Raw genomic sequence first — 22464 nt, 5'->3', positions numbered from 1 at the left:
TAGGTGCGCGCGCGCGTGTAATCAAGGATTACCGGGATTATTTCCCCAGGATTACTGGGATTATTTCCTCAGGATTACTGGGGACTGGGGTGATGCTTAGTCAGCATCACCCAAGCTGGGACCTCACTCGGGTGATGAAAATCTCGGACAACTAGATCATCAATATACACCACTTGACTGTTAGATCTCAAGCAATATCTTGAGTTCTAACAGGTCAGTACCTTTGTATTGGTTAATAGCACATGCCGATTGATAAAGCAATATCTTGAGTTCTAACAGTATTGCTATTGACATGAAACCATCCGATCATCGACTGAAACTGACGTCAGAGCTGAGACTCGACGCGGACCTTGTTGGTGTTGGTGACGCATATTCGAACGACGACCTAAACATCGTCATGACCTCTCTCTTGTCATTCCGTCTTCAACTCAACCACCTCCATAGCAACAATTAGATACGACTTGTCATCATGGTAAGCACCTGTATGTGTATCACTTGTTATGTCACGCTGACGCCGGACAATCGCAGGCTACCACGATCAAGAACGAGGCTTCCGGGCACCATGTCGTCGATACGGCTCACGAGGATATGATCGTTAGTACCAGCGTCGTCACCTCACACATCATACCTAGTTTCATAGTCGTTTTAATGATTAGTGTGCTGATATCTGATTTTAACTGTCTTTTTGGTCGATATCTCCCCCGTTCTAATACTACGATGGGACGCCCTTTCACGCGGTGTTCACCCCGTCACGACTACACCACAACCACTACCGTCAATTCTACAACACCTTTGTACCTCCTATCATACTGCCCCAAACCACATCATCCACATCTCATCTCTTACCACCTCATAACCTCCACCATTGTAACCCGGCGAAACCACGCGAACGCAGCACGACGCCCAGCTAGACTATTATGGAAAACGTCTGGCCACGTGTTCAAGCGATAGGACGATCAGGATCTTTGATGTGGTCGATGGGAAACCTAAGGGGGAGGGGGTTGTACTTAAAGGGTGAGTTCTCAGGTTCAGTCCTCAGTCCGTTGAGATGTCTGCGGGGTGTATGAGAGGTTGCGGGTAGGGTCGGGAGGAATATGATGATGTGGTGGTGGTATGAGGTGGTGTGAGGTGGGGTGTGGGATGTGGAGCTGATCGATGCATTTCCTCTTCATCTTCATCTTCATTTCATCTCCATTCCGAACCTTCTCCCTCTCGACTCCTCCTCCTTCTCGACAACAACATTAACACACCAAACATCACCAACAAATAACTCAGCCACACCGCCCCCATCTGGCAAATATCCTGGGCCCACCCGTCCTTCGGCTCCATCCTCGCGTCGTGTTCATACGATTCCAGGGTCTTTGTTTGGAAAGAGACTTCTTCTTCCACCACCACCACCACCACTACCAACAACAGGGGATTGGGAGGAGGGATCGGCATGGGGAAGGGAGCAGCTGGTGGGGCGGGGGAGTGGGAGAAGATTAAAGAGGTTGGGGCGCATAGCGCTAGTGGTAAGTCCCCTTCTCGTATGGTGGTGGTCCCGGGTCGTTTGTTGGGTCAGGTGCTCGGTTTTGGTCTACGTGCAATGGCAAGCCGTAAGACGAAGACAGCAAGATGAATGGGACCATCCCAGATATAAAGAGGAGGGTTTTTTTGCGGGATCGAGATTCGTGCCGAGATGATAGGAACTGCAATACCAAGATCAGACGAGAGCTGACGAACGCGATGCGTGATCCTCTTCTTATCTTCGATTATGCACCTGGACTCTATTCTGGACGTGGATCTGATTATGGATTTGGACGACGACTACAGTCAACTCGATCTCCTGGGCTCCGTATGAACTCGGTCCGATCCTCGCTTGCGCGTCTAGTGACGGAAAGATCTCGGTGTTGAAGTTCAACAGTGAGTGATCTCGTCTCCAATACTCGCGGCTTTCTTTCAAGGTATCTGCAAGGAAACGTAATGCTGATGAATCCGGACAACCCCCCCCCCCTCCGGCGCAGACGACGGATCGTCCGATATCGATACCTTCCCCGCCCATGCGATCGGGGTCAACGCGATCTCTTGGTCGCCCGCCATGTCCCCAGGAAGCCTGACCTCGGGTCCTCAACAACAACAACAGCAGCAGCAGCAACCGGGGCAACAGCAGCAACAACAACAAGGCGGAGCTGGGTCTGGAGAGGCGGGGTATCAGAAGAAGTTCGCTAGTGCGGGTTGTGATGGGGTCGTCAGGATCTGGAACTACAAGTCAGTCCCCCGTCTCCTCGGCCATCTCTCAAATTCTGTTCCTCCAAATTTTGGGTAACGCAGAGACGCGGTGCTAATCCTTCGACGTTTGGCTGTTTGCAGGGACCTGAATGGAAGCCCGGAGATCGAGACGACCTTGAACGCGCATAGCGATTGGGTGAGGGACGTCGCTTGGGCGCCTAATATCGGGTTGCCCGGTGAATATATCGCTACGTGTGGGCAGGTGAGTCGGTTGGCGTTGCGGTCGTGTTTGATCGCACGGATGTCGGATGCTGATCCCATCGTTGTTAACCACGACCTCGATCCGCTTCGATTTGCTTTGCCTCGCCCCGCTCGCCTCTCGCAGGACCGAACCGTCCAGATCCACTTCCGCCCTTCCCCCACCTCGGCCTGGACGTCGACCAAGCTACTCCCTCACGGGTCGGACAACCCGGACCCGCTCTTCCCCGATGCCGTATGGAGGGTCTCGTGGAGTCTCGCTGGAAACGTCTTGGCCGTCGCCTGTGCGGACGGCAAGGTCACCCTGTGGAAGGAAGTCATCGGTGGCAAGGGATGGGAGTGCGTCAATGAGATGAGCGGGTAGAGAGAGGACGGGGCGAGAGACAAGGGGTCGATGGGTCGTGATTGTATTTAACGGGGAAACGCCTTTTGACGATATATGAACATGGCTGTGAGCGGATCGACCAGCGCGATGGTGACGAGAATGAGTGCGATGGGCGGGATCATGCGCTGGCCATATCCGTTAATCGACCGGCGGACAGCGAACAAGCCAATTGACCTTGTGAAACACCGAAAAACTTAATGCTATGGCATGGGCCATGAACATATCTAAGCATTGCTACCCCCGCTAGGTGTTCTATTCGATCATTCTCCTTTCGGACTACAACCTCCACAACTAGTCTGATCAAGTTGGAGCTGATCACGATCACCAATAGAAGCCAGAGAGGCTTATGCATCTGGCCTATGCCGATCGCTTCAATGAGAATACCTTGATGAACATCTGCCTACAAGCGGGCGGATGATCGGCGCATTCATCGAGTCGAGATGTCAAAACGCACGCCAAAAGCGCCATACATGCACGACTCCTCGCTCGCACACCACGCCCGTACTTGGCTGATAGGCAGTCTGCTGACCTCCGCAGCCGTGCACCTGACCGCCTGATCGGGCGTAATCGCGCCACCATTGACATATTATTGGCTTGACAAGAGGGGCTGAAACACGTCCGCATGAGGGGAGTCAAAGGAAGACATATGGTGTTGATCGGCTGATGTAGAGACTGATGTGCAGGTGTTTGCCTCTTGCTGTACGTACTTAAGTGATGGGTAGTTTGTTGCGTCTGGGCTTGTCAGAGGCCCCGAGCACTCGAACAAATCATTCAGTGGCCATAGATCAACTCGAATCCATCATGTCAGGCATTTCATACGGAGGCAACAAGCCGATCGACGGAGATTTCGGTCAAAGGACTGAAGAACACAGCGGACAGCAAGATACAGGCTTAGGTTTTGACGATCTACTCACTATGAGATTCTATGATGACGTTACCAACCATGCATCCTGGGAGACCTTCGCTACTGCTGCAGACCAGGACGCATTCACACATCCAGACGGCAGCCAGATGGACCAGAGTCTGCGAGCGCACGTCAATGCAGAGGTCGCATATCCAGAGAGTGTGATGGGTGAATCATACCTAGAGCACTCCAGCCAATCTATAGAGGCCGACGGTTACATCTCAGCACTCCATACTCGGAGTGGCTCAGGTGCGAATCCCTCAGAAAGATCTCTAGGAAATACTTTCAACTCCCTTGTGGCACCTAAAGGCGAAATCTTAGCCTCGAGTGCACGTTGGGTACTGTCGAAGGATATCCCCCCGCCAGGATCTGTGGCGCCCATTGCCTATTGCACATTGGAACGTTTTTCGAGATGGCTGAGCGAGCACGAGCCTTACTTGCCGCAGGCAACGGCGGAAAGACTAGCAGATCCTGGGGTTAGAGAGCAATACAACAAGAATCGACAGCTGTACGCCTTCATACGCTGGGCAGCCAAGGTCAGCAACAGCACAGACGACGTCCCCGACAGGTTTTGCTTTCTGTGCTTTGAGGCGGTTGGCATATTTTATCCCCAAAGTCAGCGTACGAAAGGTGTTACTTGTGCCTGTGACTTCATCAAGATGGGGAGAAGATCTGAATTCGGTATCGCCGAGTCAAGAAAATATACTCCCCATGACGGTTGCGATAGCCAACAGCAATCTGGTCTTGCGCCTTCTCAGCGCGCTTCTTTGCAAATGCCCTCAACCCATGAGATATACGAAAACCCCTGGCCATCATACGGCGCTCTCAGTGATACCTCATCGATCTTCACTGGGTCGGGCCCGTCTTTGTCGAGGAGGTCCTCTAGGGCTCCTTGCAGCCTCTTTGCGCCGACAGGAGTCACAAAAGCCGCGAAGTCGAAACCAAATACACGGAGCAAATCAAGAGAGCCAGGATTCAGGAAAAGTGGCTCGCTAGTACAGGGGTCAGTAGTCCTCATTCCACATTGTACCTTGGAAAGTTACTCGAGATACCTCGCCCTCATCAAGCCGTTCGAAATAGCGCCAACGCCTGAAGAGTTAAAGCAGCGTGCGAACAGGAAGGAACATAAGGTGAAGGATCCGAAAGGCTTCATCGCCTGGGCTGCCACTGAAAGCGGGCACACAAACGATTTCAAGGGGACCATCTGCTGGGAGTGCTTCGAGTACACTGGCAAATTTCACCCTAAGAGAACGCGCAATGATGATGCTGCTTGCCGATGCGAAAGTGTCACACAAGCGACATTATGGAAGTTCCAAGACAACGCCAAGGTCGGAACGCTTCGCTTCCCTATTTACGCATTCGAGGGGACTGCCGAAAAGCATCAAGTCTTAGCGAACAGGACCATAGTCACAGTCGCGTAGCAAGCATTGAATCCATCGGCTGTATATATATATCTTTTAGCTAGTTTGGACTGATTGTACTATGCATAGAACGTGTTTCATCAATCCTAGTTTACAGTTAGCGTCGCGCATCGTCATTGCCGTCCCCGTTAATACGAACGCCGTGTCTTCCAGCGTGATAGGATGTATTGAACGGTATAACGTCAGTCGCGGTGTTTCAGGTTGCTGACTTGTCGATCGCTATCGCGTACCAACAGTTTGACGATTCCTGGATCATCCGGATGGGATGTGAACTGGAACTTGGATGATCTTTAGGTGACTCCACCTGGTGATGGGGTATCATAGGCGGAATAGCCCATTTTCGCTATCTACTAGTACAAGCTGTTATATCGCCAAGAATGGGAAAGTACGAGGGATAATCGATCCGAGTCACTTCCGCCTCAGTGGTCTTTCCCCACGACCATTATATCGCTAAATCACGTGCTTCAGGCCAGTTGTAAGTGGGATGGCTTGAAATTATCGATGTGGCGCGATCGGAACCATTGCTGTGCATCAATTATCTCTGATTGACCGGCGCAATGAATCGCCAGCCAATCGAACGTGTGGCATCGTCCAGTAGTAGTACACTAGTGATACTGAACCTCGATGATACAGTTGGCCGTCTTATGGGCGTTACGCTCTGTGCGATACGATAGACGGGACGGGACCGCACGATCACTCGATCACACGGCACACGGTTGATCGTGCCCGACCAGCTCGATCAGTTTACAGGATTACAGTACGACTAGTCTCACCAGTAACAATAATAATGATAAGGGATAGAGCAACAGAGCAGCAGAGCAATAGGTCACGTTTCACTCCACGACGACCCCCCTTGAATTCTTCCCTTCTTCGGGAATCACGGTCGACGGTCCATCCGAAACAACATCAGATACGTCGCGCTTCGGGCTTGGCACCCCCGGAAGTTAATCCCCGTGTCGGATGCATATACCGTTTTGGCGAGGTGACGTAAGGGTTTCGGACCGTCCGGACGTGGTTTGGGCTGGAACGTCACAATGTCCTTGGCTTCTGTAATCTGTCACATCGTAACCAGGCAGTGCTGATAGCTAAGCAACATCTACATCAACTCCAAAGCCAGCACAAAGAGGTAGAGCAACTAGGTCAGCTGACGAGTTGGTCATACGATCACGTGACATCACCCCGGCGTTGTGTCGCGCTCCACGGGGTAAGCGGCCGAGAGCGAGAGAGTAACCGGAGTAGGCGCCGTAGACGTAGAGTGGGTATATAGGGGTAAGTGTATAAGTAGTGTTGATCGATCTCATCTACTTCCATCAAGCTATCAAGTATAACCTAAATCGTTAACACGAAGAGCAACACAAAGAAACAGAGAACAGATCGACTTCATCATGCGCTTCACTCCTATCCTCCGTCAAGCGTCCCGAGCGGACACCTTGGCGTTCATCGGCGTCGGTAAGTCCCCATTCCTCCTCCTCGCTGTCAGGCCGTGTCCATTATTATCGTCACTACAGTATCACCGTTAACGACTATATCCTTCTTTTCGTTGCTCCATGACGGATAACAACCCCATAATGGAATGGACGTTCACTATATATCTATAGGTCGAATGGGTAACCACATGGTGAACAACATCCTCCTCTCCTCCCTCTCCTCGCCCAACCACCCACAGCTCCAGTCGGCGGCGGGGGATTTCTCTCCGGAATGGCTTCACATGAAATCCGGTAAACCCAAGAGGATCTTGATCTGTGATCCGTTCAAAGAGAATGTGGATAATACGTTGAGGAGGATGCGGGAGGTCTTGGGGAGTAGCGGGGGGGTTGAGGTTGGGGTCGTCGAAAGTGAGTTCTAGTTATAGTCATGACCACGATCTCGTTTTCCTCTCCTTTCCTATCCTATCCACACCACGCCACGTCGCATGTCGCATGTCCCCTGTCTTAAAAGCTGATCGACCTCTTCCTACATCCTATCACCCCCCCCCCCCCCCCCCCCCCTACATTACAATCTCACCTGACATCGCCTGATTGATGTTCGATACAACCCCGAGATAGACCCCTACGAAGCCGCCCTCTCCGCCTCGACCCTCGTCAGTATGATCCCTACCCACACGCACGTGCAGAGCGTGTACACCGGGGCTCCTTCTTCTTCTTCCTCCAGTACCTCTTCTTCCGTGTCACCCGATTCCACGGTGCTAGCAGCATTGAAAGGAGGCAAACTAGGCAAGAACGAAGTGGAGAACACGCTCTGTATCGAACAATCCACTATAAGGATGGACGTTAGTCAGCAGGTTGGGAAGGAGATCGAGGGTGCGGGGGGGATGTGGGTGGATGCGCCTGTTAGTGGAGGTGAGTCCGCGGTGTCCTTCGTCATCGTCGTCATTATCACATCAACCTGATCTCATCTGCAACCAAAACGATCTGATCTGATCTCGTCTGATGGGGTTCGACGAAAAAACGCAGGAGTCAACGGCGCCGAAAACGCCTCCCTGACGATCATGTGCGGCGCATCCTCCCCGGCCTCGTTCGAACGGGCTAAACCGGTGCTGGGGATGATGGGGAAAAAGGTGATCATGTGTGGTGGGTTGGGGATGGGTTTGGCTGCGAAGCTTTGTAACAAGTGAGTTCCGAGACCCGGTTTCCGAGTCCGAGTCCAAGTTCGGGGAGGGGGGACGTATGGACGAGGACGTGTGAGGTAGTGGAGGGTGTGTTCGAGTCGCGCTGACGGGCTGGTCCATACCCACTCTCGCTCTCGCAGCATGCAACTCGGGATCTCCATGCTAGGCCTGTCCGAAGCGATGCTCATGGGCAAGAAGCTCGGGTTGGACAGCGAGTTGTTGGGTAACATTATCAATACGAGTACGGGGCAGTGTTGGGCTAGTTCGGTGAGTTGCTTCTTTCAGCTTGTCATTGGATTGTTTCTGGGAGGAAGAGGAGGGGTGGGATGTGAATTGGAAAGCGAAGGGGATTGAGCGCTCGGAGTAAATGTCGACTTCGAAGGAGAACGAGCCTTCGGAAAAGACCAGGAAAACGTGTCACCGAAATAAAACAGGGTTAAACCGGGGCGTAAACGAAGAGAAAGTCGAGCGTTGAGGAGACAAGTTCACGATACGTACAAGGAGCAGACCCGATGCGACGCGGGAGACGGGAGAGGAGAAAGCAGGACGACTTGAGATGGCTTTACGCATATTTGCGGTGCATGTTCGCGATGAGGATAGGAGGAGCTGACGAGGTTCTATATCGCCCTTCCTCCTGCATGATCTCGCTCGTTATGGTTCCAAACATTCGACACACCACGCTGGCCCTGGCTATCGCTCGGCAGATCAACTTCCCCGTCCCCGGCGTCCACCTCCCCACAGTCGCCAAACCCCCACCCGCATCCCGTTCCTACGAAGGCGGCTTCGTCACCGCCCTCGCCCACAAAGACCTCGATCTGGCCGTCGAAGCTGCTCGTCACGTCGACGCCCCGCTCTACGTGGGCAGGTTGGCCGAAGAGATCTTCAGGAAAGTCAGGGGCACGGAGGATTGGGATGCGAGGGATTTCAGTATCGTTTACAAGTGGTTGGAGGAGAAGAGCGGAGCAGAGTAAACGGGGAGTCTCCTGCGCGGAAGGGACGGAGTTTATATCGGAAAGATGGGAAGAATTGAAAAATCTGTGATACCAACATGTACTCTCGGTGGACCGGTGTATGACTGTGACAAGATTTGAAACGTTGATTGAGCATTTGCTATCGCCCTTACGTACCGATAGAGATCCCCCTACTACCGAGCCCACCTTGCATGCCAAGACAAAACTTGCAGACGTCGAGGTCGAAGCAGATGTAGATGACAACAACACTGATGCAGATGAGCACAGCAATCACATGGCTAAAACAGATGGAGCTCTTGAATCAGCTTGGCTGGTCTGTGAGGGACTGTCCCACCAGCATGTTTAATGACATCTTGTCTCGAGTTGGGTGTGTTTTAGTGTCGAATGTACAAGTTTGTTCGACATCAGACGATGCCGACTTCTCGAGGGGCTGGCGGGTCCAATCCGCTGATCAATCTCTGATTGCATCCTAGTTGTACAGCAATGGTCTCGGATCAGCGTCTGAATCAATAGCGCGACTTGATACACAAGCACAGCGCAACACCATCGCAATGTACGAAAACACAATATCTGTACCGGACGATTGGGTCTCCCAAGCACTTGACTATGAACTCAAGCACCTGTCGTCCGGGCCCCCGTCAACCTTCTTGAATATCTTTCCGGCCTTGGACGATCGATATTCCTCTAGTCGATCAGACCTCGCGGTTGCCCCGTCTCAGCAATACCAGCCCTCAACCCCCAATCATGTCAGAGTCGGTTCAGATCAGCCAGACTACAGCCTACTCAGTCTCGGGATGAGTCGCGAAAGGTCGGCCTCTACGTCAGCGGATACTCCGCCACACCCGAGTCGTCTGCATTGAAAGTCCGCAGACCGAGGTCTCACCCAGGACAAAGTAAATTCAAGGTTACCAAAGCTGACAAACGCAAGGTGGCCCGACCTCGCGAAAACGACCTTCGCCGAAAGCAATTGGGTACAATAGCCAAGCCCGATCCCCGTTTTACTCTGGAAGCGTTTGCTACATGGGCGTTGGAGAAACGCGGATGTTACCTGACTTCATCGTTCGAAGATCAGACGTCGACTCGGAACTTGGCTGATCGGTCTGAGAGGCAAAAGTGGGGCCATGAACAGCTTAATTCTTTCAAAAAGTATGTCCAAGGAGGAAAAGGGGGTCCCACGATATGCGGCATCTGCTTTGTGGCCGATGGCATATTTTTGCCCAAGAGAACGAAAAAACAAGGCGAGGCATGCAAATGTATGCCTGTTTCTGACGAAGACAGAGAGAAGTACTCCAAACTTCCGAGCTCAGCTCGGTTTTGGCGGCCAGATTATCCTCCCACTTGATATTGAGGTCACTGGTATCAATGTTAGAGCTTCTGTGTCAGATATGTCCGCACTTTAACCCCTAAAGATCACTTTGTAGCACTATGACCTCAGCTTGACATCTCGTACGAAGCGAATCTCGATCTAGTCGTCCGATATGGGTGTCGCAAAAAACGGAAATACAAGCGCGTTTTATGGCCTTCATTCATTCAGTCCATCGCGATGCCTGATCGCGACGGGTCGGATGATACAAGCAATGGAAATTCTGAAGCATGGAAGGACAGCGCGATACCCGTAAGATCGATCATCGTGGTACTGATGTCGGTGTAGTCAGTATGTAAGCCTGTTTGGCAGTTGACAATACGACAGCGGGAATCAATCCGAAGTCGACTGAATCATACCTTTCCATATGCTCTGGTTCGTTCAACATAGCGGCGCACATCGACTGTAAGATTGATTGGGCTTGAGGTCGCGCTTGTCACTCCCCCGCCGCGTTAGCTTGATCGCCACTGTTCTATTCAGCTAGATTCAAGGCCGGAAACGTCGGTATCGAATAGCTGGAACCTTTCAGCGTAAGGGAACATGTCCTTCACAAGTGAAAGGAGGGCTCGATGACGTGCTCGATGATACCGCTCTGTGCATGTCATGGACCGAAACGATGGTTTCTCAAAACGCCATGTCCTGCTAGAGCTTGTTGAATACGGGGCTAAGCTCAGAACGCGCTTGTTGAGCCGTTCGTTACCCGAGCTATTCTGTGCGGAAGAGAATGTTCTGCTGTATCATGATCGAAGATATGCAGGCTGAAAGCTGCGCTGCGTGTATGCAGTGAATCATCATGGGGAGAAGCTGCTGTTACTTCAAAGGAGTGCTCGATGCCGTGCTCGATACTGTTGGCGCTCTAAATCCGCTAGTTTCTGCCATCGATGTGAAGCGCTTGTTTTTATCCCATATTTATATCGAGAGAGGCGGCAGCCAGTGACCATATGATGATATACACTTGTTGTTTTCCACAGAAATCTCACACAGCAATAGTCGAGGTTCGACGAGATCATCTGTTCACAAGATTAGTCCAGCAACAACACTAGCTTGGCTGCGCAGTCACATGATCTGCGTTTGCGCGTGATCATGTCGATCATTATGATCATTCATGTGAGGGGAAAGGAGCTTGTTTCATGTACAAGACAAAGGAGTGATGGAGCTGACTGTTCTCAATGCAAATCCACCACAGTGTGTACATATATATATATATAGCCGATGGTTCGGAGCATCAGGGGAATCGAGATCAAGATTATGCTTCCCTTTGGTCAGGACAAAGCGGCTCATTATTCTTGCTCAATACTTACTTCTGGCAGCAAGTGATCGATAAATATCAAAACTGGCCATGTCATCGGAGTCATATTATCCTAGTCTGTATGGTACAGCTGGGGGAGAGTATCGTTACCCTGGGTATCTCCCATTTCCATCTTCGTATGTTCCCCAGGGATCCCCTGATCGGAGTCTTCAAGTGGGCGGCCATCTATCTAGCGCTGCGGCCATTGGGTGTAGCATTGGTTCGAATACGGATGGAGCTGATCAGCATCTTGGGTCCCGCACCCAGCCACATTCAACCCCATGCCAATCGCGAAGTGATGGCGGGTTCGACTTCAGTCGATATCCTGAAGAATCGACGCCGGGAGGTCTGTGGCATTCAACCCCACAGTCTGTCTCTCGCGATTCGGAACTGCTTGACGACAGCTCTTCTAGGTTCCCAATGACGGGAGTGTCAACGGAGAGTACTGCTGCGGCCAAGTCATCACTTCCCTCCGCTCCTCAGCTTGGCCAAACAAGCACGCGTCGGTCAAGAGGAGAGTATAGGATGAACCAGCGCAGAAACAAGGGGGAAAAGAGTGCCGCCCACTGTAATTTGAAGGGTTTTGCGATGTGGAACATGCGTCCTTCAACTGAAGAAGGAGTGATTGAGACACGCTTGAAAGAGCTAAAGAAACATGATGTCCGGAGGCAGATCAATGGGAATCATCTATTCTCCTATCAGGAGTGGGCAGCCAAGCAAGCAGGGATCAAAGATGAGAAAGTCAAGCTATGTCTACATTGCTTCAGGACCTACGGCTTATTGAAGCCACAAAGAGACAGGAAGACAGATCCAAACACAAATGCGTGCCTATGCGAACGTGTCACAAGATCAACGATAGAAGAAAATCTCAAGAAGGACAAACCTCTCGAAATTGGGAGTAGATACTGGTTTCCCCCGGATTCACCTAAGGATTTAGATTAAGGTTTCCAGTTTGTCCGTTGTGTTTTTCTGCCAGAACTTGTACCGTTTCAGCCTTTCCAAATTCATTGTTCTGTTAAAGTTGAGCCCTGCTGTGCCGTTAGTTGCTCCCCTACGCGGGACTTGTTGGCATAATGCAATGTATAACTGCATGAATCTTTGACGTATAATTGCGGTACAAATTGGAGGACGCACACTCTGCAGGGCAGCTCAACTACAGTCGGAGATGATATCGCAAGCAGCACTATGGCGAGGGACTGGGGGGAAAGAGGGGGGAAAGAAGCTTGTTTGCAAATCAAAACAACGGAGGCCGAATAGAGTTCCTGTTGGTACGGCTGCGGCTACTGTCTATATATGCCTGACCCTCTTGACGGGGTTGTATTGATATTCGCTTGAAAGCCACATTGACAAGATCCTAGCCAAAACACAGAGGCGCGTCTTTCCTAGCTAGCACTAGTACGTACAGATGACAAGTGTTCAAGAACATCCAGATCAGGCAATTACATTGAATCCAGACTGTCCCAGCTTATACTCCGCTCATGGAGGATCTTGTAACCCTGGCTATACCCCATTTCTCCCTTCGTATGTTTCTTGGGAGTTCCATGATCCGTCCAGTCAGCCGGACCAGCCTACACTTGACCCCACATCAAACGAACTCGACTTCAGTAATCGTGCTGCTCAAACAGATGATCAGGACATCGGATCTCTTCTGTTGGCCTGGTTGCAGAACGAAAAGTCTAACGGATCCTGCCAAGACTTGTCCCATCAGATGCCGAGAAGTCTGCATCAGGCGACCCCTGGGATGTCCTTTCAGAATCTGAACCCACTTGAGTATGGAATCTTCAGTGAATCTGCAGCCACAGTGGACAACAATGTCTGGATACATCGCAACCTCCATCCTCGGTCCCCGAGTCAAACGAGGCGAGCATTCATGGCAGGAGAAGCGAGCGCAGGTCGGGGGGCAAGAACAAAGGAAATCCAAGTGCCGCTCACTGCAATCTGAACAGTCTCGCGAGATATAGAGTTCTGGACCACATCACTAAATGGCCTGCAACTGAAGCCGAGACGGTCAAAAACAGTCTAGCAGAATTGAAGACGAAGGCTGGTCGGGCCGAGGTCCGCGGGAAGACTCTCTGGTACTATCAGAAATGGGCAGCAAAGCAAGCCAACATTGTGGATGAGGAGATCAAGCTCTGTTCCTGGTGTCTTAAAGCCTATGGCATGCTTCTGCCTGCCAGAGAAATGGATGGTGTCCTCAATGCCCGTCGATGCGAAAAGGTTTCGTATGAAAGGAGATTAGAAAACAACCGAAGGGATCCAAAAGAAAGGCTTGACATCGGATATAAACTGTGGTATCCTCTGCATTTGCCTGTACTCTAGACCTAGCTTAATACAGGATGGCGATCTCTGCCTGGTGATCTTCCTTTGATGAATTGAATCGACTGTCATACCATTGCATCCCTGCTGTATGATTGCATACTGTATACGTATCTGCCAGATCATTGTCTCCTGTCGAACTCTTTCGTGATTCTGTCGAAGTGGCAAAGCTATGTTGTCTCGGGCGGTAGCTGCTAACGAGCTAGTAGAGTGCTGGATACCTCATATGGAATGCCCATAGACTGCCGACAGAAAAGGTTGAAGATTGCGCCCGGCTGAAACGCTCGGCATTACATATCGCTTAAGGCGCGATGCGACGCAGATGCACAACGAGCTGTGTTCAGATCGGGGTTCGCGACCTGTCATCGTGATCGAGGGCTTGTCGGTATTATTGGAGAGACACAATCACGCTTCATTCACAGAGCGGAGATTACTGATTTTGCCAAACTCATGGAAGTGCCCCTTACGAACTGCGCATACTGTAGACCGCGAGCCCGGAAACACGTCGGTCGTGCTGTAAGGATGCTCTCAGCCGTACGCTACTTTTGAGTCAGGTCGCAACGGCTGTTACATCGCGATTATGTCGCCATGATCCATCATGCTGAATCGATCGCTATAAAGGCCACGAGCCCGACCACGAGACTGTGTTTCGGTTCCAAGTCCGATTCTCGATCGCTTGCTGTTCCTTCACGCCTAGCCGCTCAACTTGTTATCAGACATTGCTTGTCCCATTTCGGGATATAGTGCGGTGCTATCAGATATATATAGCGCCGATACAACCACACAAAGGAGTGGCTTTGGAAAGCAGGTTAGCTTCCCGGTCCGGATCAGAAGCAGCGAGTACTTAGAGTTTGACCGTTTATATCTTGGTTTATTCTGTCTTATCGACCTTGCAATGACTATCGAAGAGATATAGAGTCAGTCGGTCATGCCCGGGTCACATCCAAAAGCCATCAGCAATGGTGACGAGGACTCTTCATACAGTGATGCCCATTTATCACAATTCTTGCAGCATAATACCCAATCCTTACAAGGCGCCTCGACTCCCGGTTTTGCGTCCAGTCAGCATGGAACGACTCCTATCCCATCATACCGCGCCAGTTCAGTTTTCGGTGACCTTTCAGCACTGCCGAGATATTCCCCGCCCACAGTCCTGGAACCACGGCTTTCTGAATCAAACATGACCTTGGCCGATCCGTTCCGCCCTGCCACATCGCATGTCAGAGATCGCAGCCAGCACTTATTGTCAACGTTCCAGGGTACTCTTCCCGGAAAGGATAATGGGAGCGCCGCGACTGCTTATTCGAGCAATAGTGTACCCGTCGTAACGCCGACAGACCATCGAGATCAGTCTGCCCGCATTTCGCACAATCAGGTCGGTTTACGGGACAGTATCAGTGACGAACAGGCAATGGTATCCAATGAAGTACAGATCGTAGAGATATCTTACCTCTCACTAGCGGTGCTTCGACAATACTTGTACGCGATAAAAGATCCCTCAAAGCTTCCGGGACCCAATGAGTTGGATAGACAGCTGCAGCATCCAGGAACGAGGAAGAACCTGGTGAAGAACATGAAGCTACTCGTGTTCCACAATTTTGTTAGGGAACGCAATGGTCTCGAACCTACGACTGCAGGAATTTGCCGCACTTGCCTTGCTGAGCGTGGCGTATTTTGCGTTCCACATGGTCAAATACCTGGTCAGGGTTGTTTCTGCCCTCGGAAGAAGACCAGAGGCAAGAAGCACTCCTTAGTACCGAATGTCAAACCTAGCTTGGAACTATGTTAGTACGACGCAGCGCGCTAGCAGTGAAGCAGATGAATCCTCGTGATTGATGCATCGCAGCGTATTGGGTATGGGGCTCTGATTTGTCGGAGATGCTTGAGAATGTTCATACTTGGTGTGTTTGGCGATCACAGTAGACGGTTTGTGCAGGTGGGATATTCAATGTGCAGGTGAACCTTGTTTCCTGAAGCGCACTTGCTGCTTTGAATAATATCTGTGTGTATGCCATCACAGCTGGAAGACGATCCGGACGATCTTTCTCTTTGAAATTACTACAGCGCTTCTGTGCCCAGTACAAGTATGAGCGGTTCAGGTATCAAAAGTGGCAATGAACCAAGCAATAAAATCAACACGGCCTGGTTGGGAACAGCCCGTACTGGTTGGGAACAGCCCCTACAGTGAGGTTCGCATGTAGGTGGAACATTTTGGTAGCGATTTGCTAGGCGCGCGTTCCGCGGACTGACCTGTATAGCTCAAACATCGTAAGCAAATGATGACATGCACGAGCGAGGAATCGTCTTGAAAGCGTTATTGAAGTCAATTTTGAGTTGACGGCGAATGCAAAAACTCGCCTGGCACGTGATGGTCCGCTCAATAGGCCGACCGAGAAGCTAAATAACCTACGCTCTCAATCAGATCAAAGGAAAGCGCTAATGACGACAGAAGAAACTCTCTGGTATATATATTGACAGCGTCTCTATCTCCTCAGCAAGGATATTGGCTTAGAAAGTTGGTTACATCGGTCCCTCGACCATGTCTGAAGAACTTGTTGCATCCATCACGCTTGACGATCTGCCTCACGACTTGAATCTGCCTTTCGACGATACGGCTGCAACAGATCACCTCCTAGTCAGCCCTGAGAGACAGCGTATCGACCCTCAGGAATCGTGGTGTCTAGATCAGTATTCGGGAGGACACCTTGATGTGGGATCCTCGCAATATGCTTGCCAGGCAAGTGCGGGAATATTGTTACCAATCAGTCCAACCATGCCCGAGCTCTGCTATCCCGTCATCGCACCTGATGTGGAGCCTTATCATCAATACTCATTCTCGATGACTCGTCGTCAGTCCCAATACAGTCAAAACGATTCCATGATACAGAGTGATCCCCTCAACTCACCTTGGTATCCGTCTCGTTCTGCGGATCTGCTTGATCAGACATCCACCTTGGGCCCGCCTGTACCGGCGCAATCACAAGGGGATAGCTTGGACTTAGGGATGCAACATGACGGCACTCCCTTTATTCAACGGACTATGGATCTGTCCGATGCATTCGTCGGCACGTTGCATGATCCGTCGCAGGCAAGGATCGTCCAGCCACAATGGCCAACCGTTGGCGTTTCGGGCTTCATAAGCGGCAACGACGTGATGTCAGGACCGCTCGATGATGCTTCCCAGCATTCACTCCTGCGATTGCAGTATGATGCATCATCTGTCGTTGATACTGCCTCTTTCGTGCTCGTACCCTCTGTGTCTTATGGCGCAATGCGGAGCAGTAGTCCCGTCAATTTTCCAGGCGGGTCCAACTCGCAAGCTAAGAAAGGTCCGAGAAAGGGACCAAAGTCAGCAGCAGCGCCTTTGTCGCACCCGCTGGCAGAGCCTATCCCGTACTGTACTCTGAGACTCCTTGCAGAGTGGATGGAACGGCTTGAGTCCAAGACGGTGGTTCCGGAATCGGTGGAGAAGCGGTTGGCAACACTGCTCAAAGCGTCAACAAGGCGTTTTCTCGATCTCTATTGTCTGCGAGACTTCGAAGAATGGGCACGCACAAAGGCTGGATTAGCAGAGAATCCTGCGATCAGAATTTGTGGATACTGTTACCACACATACGGACAATTTTATCCTACGCGATCGAACAACTATGAAGAGGCGTGCGAATGCCATCAGGTTAAATCTTTGTACTTCCAGAAGCACGCCCAAGTATATCGAGACGCCGGAAAGTCGACGTGGCGACCCATTCATCCGCCTCAGGACGTGCAAGGGTCCGAGGCCACTGTTCTATCTGAATGCGATCTGGGCGATTGTACGGTATACACATAGATATCGCTATGGTGTCGTGTTGCTCTTTTTCGATGCTCCTGCTTACATAGCATATAGAACATGGAACAGAGCCGGTTTCGTCGTATCTTGAATGTACCTATCGATTTCCACGATGACATCCATTGACACAGCCCACTACACGGGATGACTTTCAGTCGTACGGATTAGTCATTTCGATCAGATGTAAGACTGTTGAGACTGATATTATGAGCCTTATCATTCTATACATAGAGGTATCCGCAGCGGAATACCATAGTATCTGCACCGATATACTTGCCAGTTAGCTTTTGGAGGTCGAGCGGGATTAGCCATATTGCTGACCATGCTCATACACGCTCAAAGAAACAACCCCTCATCGCTCTCTTACAATCTAGAGTTGTTAAAGTTGGCTTTTGTCAGCTTCCGAGACTACAAATGAATCGCTCAACAATACGATTGTGTGCAAGAGATGACGTTTGGGCTTGAAGCGCCTGAAACCGCTCCGCGCTACTGTAGAATTTGATTCCGCAACCTGAAACCGTTCCGAGCCGATTGCCACGCTAGGTCGACTGCTTTGCTCACCCCGTATCGCTTCACGATTTCTTACCCATGCGAGGAGGGTCTGGATAGCTTTCGAGCTGTTCGATATACTCAGGATGGAATATGGCTCGGTCATGGCCATAGTACATGATCGTCCGATGAGGTGATCGGACATCGATGCACATCAGTGAAACACGCCACGAGACAAGTCGAAGCAGGGAGAAGGCTGGTCACTGTCACAACAAAGGAGGTCAAATGTCGATAACCACTTATTCAAGTGTATGAACTGTTTAACTTCTTTCATCGTCATCGTCCTAGCGAGTATTATCGAAGCTTAACATATAAAGCATACAAGATGACCGACTATCCCCTTGACATCGTGAACGATCCTCTAGCATGGTTTTCTGTAGATGGGGATGACAAAACTAGCGAAGGAATCGCCGGTGAGCTTTCGTTCAACCAAATCGCGAATCCCCTTTCCATGTCTGTGGACATCCCCCTTCATGATACAAACGGCACAGATGGTCTTTCATACTCTGCGAAGTGGGCCTCTTGTGCTGCACTGAGTGTCAGTCAGAGTGGTCTGGCGCTTAACCGATACGATATCGCTGAAACATCCCCGATCTACCCGCAAGGAATGTTGCATACACCGGCTCTCTCCTACGGATCCTTTCACGGTATAGCCAATGGGAACAGTGATTCCGTCCGCATACCGCTCCAGTTCTCTTCACGACAAGTTCCCAGGGATGAGTGTACTGAACAATACTGGAGTAGCGATCTTAGTATGATTCTCTCAGATAATCAAGAAACTACTGCCAGGTCTTCGCAAATGTTACAGCTCAGGGATAACGGCTCAAACCTTTCAAAGGCTTCTTCAATGGTCAAACATCGGAAGTCATCCCGGTATGCTCCCCATTATGCGAAAGTGACTAAGGCTGTTCCATCGCAAAAGAAAACCATCGAGAGCTTTAATTACGAGATAGCGGAGCCTATCTCATACTGCAGTCTCGAACTCTTCGCGATATGGGTGGAAGAGTATCATTGGCTCGACGGGGACGTGAGAACAAGCACATTCAGGTATCGTTTCATTGGTGGAGCACTCTGTCATTTTAAGGAGTGGGCCCTAAAGAGAGAACCAAGGAATGATGATCTCGTCAAGATATATGCCCTTTGTTTCTGGACATATGGATCGTTCTATCCAAAGAGGGTCCGGAAACAACAAGCAGCTTGTAGGTGTATACTGGTCACAGAGGAAAAGAGGCAGGGCAATCCTTTGATCACCCAAAGTACAAGATACTACCCTGCAGACGAACCGAGAGACCTCTAGCCAGAGGCCTGCACTGCGTCTGCTGGCGAAACAATGTTTCTACGCTCCGAAGCTTGACCACGTGTCGTATACCCACATCGGGCTAGATATATATCATGCTGTATTGCTCCGACGTGTATTGTCGTTTAGCTGTTCTGACGATGTAACTCCACTATCCGAAAGTGGCGATTTCTGTCTGCCTGATAGAGCACAACAAAGGAGGTTTCTTAGCGAACTCAGCGGTGCGGGGTTCCGAAATCACTCCGACTCGAATACAAATACTCCACGGTCATGAAGGTGCTCTTATTTGCTCATCGTACTGATGTCGATGACAGAGATAGAACAACACCAGAAACTCGAACCCGAGCGTACCTGAAATACCGTGGACATGTCCTCAGAGAATCAACAAGACCTCTCATCGGTCAGCAATTTCTTCCGGACCGTGTTATCATTCGATTCACCTACCCCGACAGGCCCGACTATATCAAGTAAGAATGAAACTTCTACATTGGGCGCGAAGCCCTTAGCTATCGATGAATCTGAATTCCAGCTCATAAGTTACTGTACCCTCGAAAAACTCAGCCTGTACATAGGCCTCACTTGGCATCGCTCTCTCATAGGAAACCAGGAGAGTATATTGGAGGATCTACGAGAACCCGGGTCGAGGCAACGTTATTGCGACATCAAGTTCGGTCCATTTGAGGCGTGGGCAAGGGCTGAAGCGGGTATCTGGATCGACAGACCTCCCGTCATTTGCGGCAAATGCTTCAAGGCATATGGCAAATTCTATGCGGTGAATACCATTAACAGTGGTAATGGTTGTCGTTGCCCCATTTCCATCCGGCGAAGGGAAAGAAGGGAACGGAATCAGGCTGCCTTCCCTGTAACGGGAAGCCAAATGTAGCGGACACGTCCCAGAGAACAGTCTAAGCGCGGCTCACAAGGAGGTAGAGGGAAAATGAGCTAGATTAAATCCTTTCCTGCCGTAGGCGGAAACAGTAATTTCCCCAGTCGACATATTTGTAGCACCATAGCCTTTCCGAATTCGATCAATCATTGATAGAGGTGAAAGAACCCAGCGCAATTCTATGGAGTGCAATGCCGTGAACTTGGTGCGCATTATTCTTGACCAATCGGATCCCATGATGAACAAAATCTGTATCGCATCACGTAGCTGGTTTCACTGTACATCGCCTGATATCCGAGGCATCGCGATAGATGGAGTTGGGATGACAAAGGAGGTCGCGGGTTTGTTGCGTTCTGTGAGGTTCTTCGGTCCATAGTGACTTGTATATAGGCCCTGGGTGACTAGCAGAATGATCCTCAACTGAAGAACTAGCTATCTCCAAAACCACTAACTCTTTACGCAGGGAACGGAAGCGCATGCAAATCGAATCATGAACATGGCGCCACCCTTGTCGCAGTATAGCCAGTGCACTGATACCATTTATTCGATGGACGCTTTCCCACAGGAACCAGCTACGACTCCGTCAAATCCTTTCGTCAACTACAGATTGATGCCTTCCTCTTCATCATGCCAGACATTCCAGGAGACAGTGAACGTGATGAGTTGCGGCTTGCATTCGCCGACTGATAGCGTTATTGGTGACCCGTCTATACAAACGATCAAGGCAGTATCGCCCAATTTCGCTTGGAATGGGAGTCATCTTCTCTCGCCAGCGTCTCAAACGGACGGGTCATTCTACGACTCAGAACACGCTGTCTGGGCCTCGCCTTCCCAATCCTCCCCGATCCGGGAGCGGATGCCGCGGCCGATTCGAAAGCGCTCCGCCACCTTCCCACAAGCGCAAAATGTACAACATTCGATAGCAGCTCCGTCACAATTATACCGATGTCACCAAGAAGAGGCTTTCGAGTGGAATGCTGGCTCGGTTCCAGATCTGAGCTGTCTTCTTCCAGATCATACAGCGCTTCAAGCATCACAGGCTACAAGTTCACCAGAATCTGGTTTAGCGCGGCAGATTCGAGCAAGCCGGTGGATGATTCCTGACGCCACGTTTGCCCTGGAGCAATCTGCGATGGATGGGTCTTTCAGCATGCACCAGATGAGTTCAATCACTCAGCTCAGTGATGAGAATTGTTCGCACGGGACCGTGACATCAATCTTGTCACCTTCAAGTGCTTCGTCCTGGCGTCAACGCATAAATCCTCATCGCATCCAAAAACACCTCCCACGACCACCCTACGAAAACCCATTGCATGTGGTGAAGCGTGAAATGAAAATCAACCAAACTCGACAGCAAAAGACGAAAACAACGCACGATAGGCTCGAAACCGCATATTTGATGATGAAAGAGGCGGAAGAGAAGGGGCTTCCGAATCCTGCGGACTCGACAGCTATGCAAGCTCTCACCGACCTGTGTCCGGTACTTTCGCATACTGAATTCTATATTCTCGGACGGTTTGCGGAATGGTACCGCGGCACTTTCGGACAGAAATGGAGCGTAGGTCAGCATATCTACACTTTAGCATTGACAGGCGGTGGCAGTGATTTCTTTGGCCATTACGATGAGAAAGTAATGCAAGAGTTCGTGAACTTCCAGGTCAAGGTGAATCGCCCCTGGTGTAATGACCTGAAGGCAGATCCTGGGACGCTCTGTTGGAAATGTGTGAAATACTTCGGACGTTTCCGTAAAAGTCCTTGTGATAATGAATGGCATGGTAGTTAGCATTAGAAAATCACTGAACAAGTTGTCATTGTAAATTTACACCTGCCGTAGAAGGGTAAGCCACTGTACCAGTACTTGCTTACACTGTAACTGCCGAGATGCGCTTGCAGGTCATTGTTCGCCATCAGGCTTGAGCGATGTATTCGACATACACAACCGTGCAATAAGGGCGGGACATGTGAATCATTCTGGCCAATGATCCGCAACGATTAAAAGCAGCGGCACAAACGTGGGTGAGTCTTACGTTAGTATCTCATCGCGACAGTACTAAGAATGTCGAGTGCGACAATCAAAGGAAGAAGTGAAACATGTGTCAATGGCTTGAGTGCTTGTTATTCCCGATCGAGCGCGATCTCGATCAAGTCGTCGTGCCGTCAGTCGAATTATCACATCATCGTTGC

At 50.6% G+C, this 22464-nt stretch overlaps 9 protein-coding genes across 9 annotated transcripts; all 9 read left to right on the top strand.

Annotated features, from left to right (window-relative positions):
• Positions 1-331: 331 nt before the first annotated feature.
• On the top strand, positions 332-3031 carry HD553DRAFT_310017 (putative vesicle budding-related protein). The gene is made up of 8 exons (XM_046179777.1): positions 332-472; positions 529-594; positions 896-1014; positions 1276-1511; positions 1813-1902; positions 2004-2247; positions 2350-2470; positions 2594-3031. The coding sequence occupies exons 1-8, from the start codon at positions 470-472 to the stop codon at positions 2828-2830; spliced, it is 1116 nt and encodes a 371-aa protein (XP_046037026.1). The 5' UTR covers positions 332-469; the 3' UTR covers positions 2831-3031.
• Positions 3032-3652: 621 nt separating this feature from the next.
• HD553DRAFT_323537 (uncharacterized protein) lies at positions 3653-5850 on the top strand (the record flags this gene model as incomplete). The annotated part of the gene is made up of 5 exons (XM_046181403.1): positions 3653-4758; positions 4795-5172; positions 5246-5357; positions 5531-5651; positions 5810-5850. 5 exons carry the CDS (start codon positions 3653-3655, stop codon positions 5848-5850), a joined length of 1758 nt encoding a protein of 585 aa, XP_046037025.1.
• A 428-nt stretch (positions 5851-6278) lies between these two features.
• Positions 6279-9029, top strand: HD553DRAFT_310016 (6-phosphogluconate dehydrogenase). Its single transcript, XM_046179776.1, has 7 exons — positions 6279-6380; positions 6492-6625; positions 6775-7011; positions 7222-7515; positions 7630-7786; positions 7925-8051; positions 8489-9029. The coding sequence occupies exons 2-7, from the start codon at positions 6562-6564 to the stop codon at positions 8753-8755; spliced, it is 1146 nt and encodes a 381-aa protein (XP_046037024.1). The 5' UTR covers positions 6279-6380; positions 6492-6561; the 3' UTR covers positions 8756-9029.
• Positions 9030-11201: 2172 nt separating this feature from the next.
• On the top strand, positions 11202-12348 carry HD553DRAFT_323535 (uncharacterized protein; the record flags this gene model as incomplete). The annotated part of the gene is made up of 3 exons (XM_046181402.1): positions 11202-11225; positions 11498-11752; positions 11776-12348. 3 exons carry the CDS (start codon positions 11202-11204, stop codon positions 12346-12348), a joined length of 852 nt encoding a protein of 283 aa, XP_046037023.1.
• A 463-nt stretch (positions 12349-12811) lies between these two features.
• Positions 12812-13725, top strand: HD553DRAFT_323534 (uncharacterized protein; the record flags this gene model as incomplete). Its single annotated transcript, XM_046181401.1, has 2 exons — positions 12812-13080; positions 13203-13725. 2 exons carry the CDS (start codon positions 12812-12814, stop codon positions 13723-13725), a joined length of 792 nt encoding a protein of 263 aa, XP_046037022.1.
• Positions 13726-14650: 925 nt separating this feature from the next.
• On the top strand, positions 14651-15812 carry HD553DRAFT_323533 (uncharacterized protein; the record flags this gene model as incomplete). Its single annotated transcript, XM_046181400.1, has 3 exons — positions 14651-15506; positions 15569-15623; positions 15743-15812. The coding sequence occupies 3 exons, from the start codon at positions 14651-14653 to the stop codon at positions 15810-15812; spliced, it is 981 nt and encodes a 326-aa protein (XP_046037021.1).
• A 449-nt stretch (positions 15813-16261) lies between these two features.
• Positions 16262-17548, top strand: HD553DRAFT_323532 (uncharacterized protein; the record flags this gene model as incomplete). The annotated part of the gene is made up of 1 exon (XM_046181399.1): positions 16262-17548. One exon carries the CDS (start codon positions 16262-16264, stop codon positions 17546-17548), a length of 1287 nt encoding a protein of 428 aa, XP_046037020.1.
• An 874-nt stretch (positions 17549-18422) lies between these two features.
• On the top strand, positions 18423-20277 carry HD553DRAFT_323531 (uncharacterized protein; the record flags this gene model as incomplete). Its single annotated transcript, XM_046181398.1, has 3 exons — positions 18423-19124; positions 19375-19615; positions 19772-20277. The coding sequence occupies 3 exons, from the start codon at positions 18423-18425 to the stop codon at positions 20275-20277; spliced, it is 1449 nt and encodes a 482-aa protein (XP_046037019.1).
• A 493-nt stretch (positions 20278-20770) lies between these two features.
• HD553DRAFT_323530 (uncharacterized protein) lies at positions 20771-22262 on the top strand (the record flags this gene model as incomplete). The annotated part of the gene is made up of 2 exons (XM_046181397.1): positions 20771-22058; positions 22174-22262. 2 exons carry the CDS (start codon positions 20771-20773, stop codon positions 22260-22262), a joined length of 1377 nt encoding a protein of 458 aa, XP_046037018.1.
• Between the last annotated feature and the right edge of the window lie 202 nt (positions 22263-22464).

This window comes from Filobasidium floriforme (assembly GCF_021052385.1).
Source record: "Filobasidium floriforme strain CBS 6241 chromosome Unknown HD553scaffold_9, whole genome shotgun sequence".
Lineage (NCBI taxonomy): Eukaryota > Fungi > Basidiomycota > Tremellomycetes > Filobasidiales > Filobasidiaceae > Filobasidium > Filobasidium floriforme.
The sequence above is the reverse complement of the archived record's forward strand: the minus strand, read 5'-3'. Positions and strand labels throughout refer to the sequence as shown.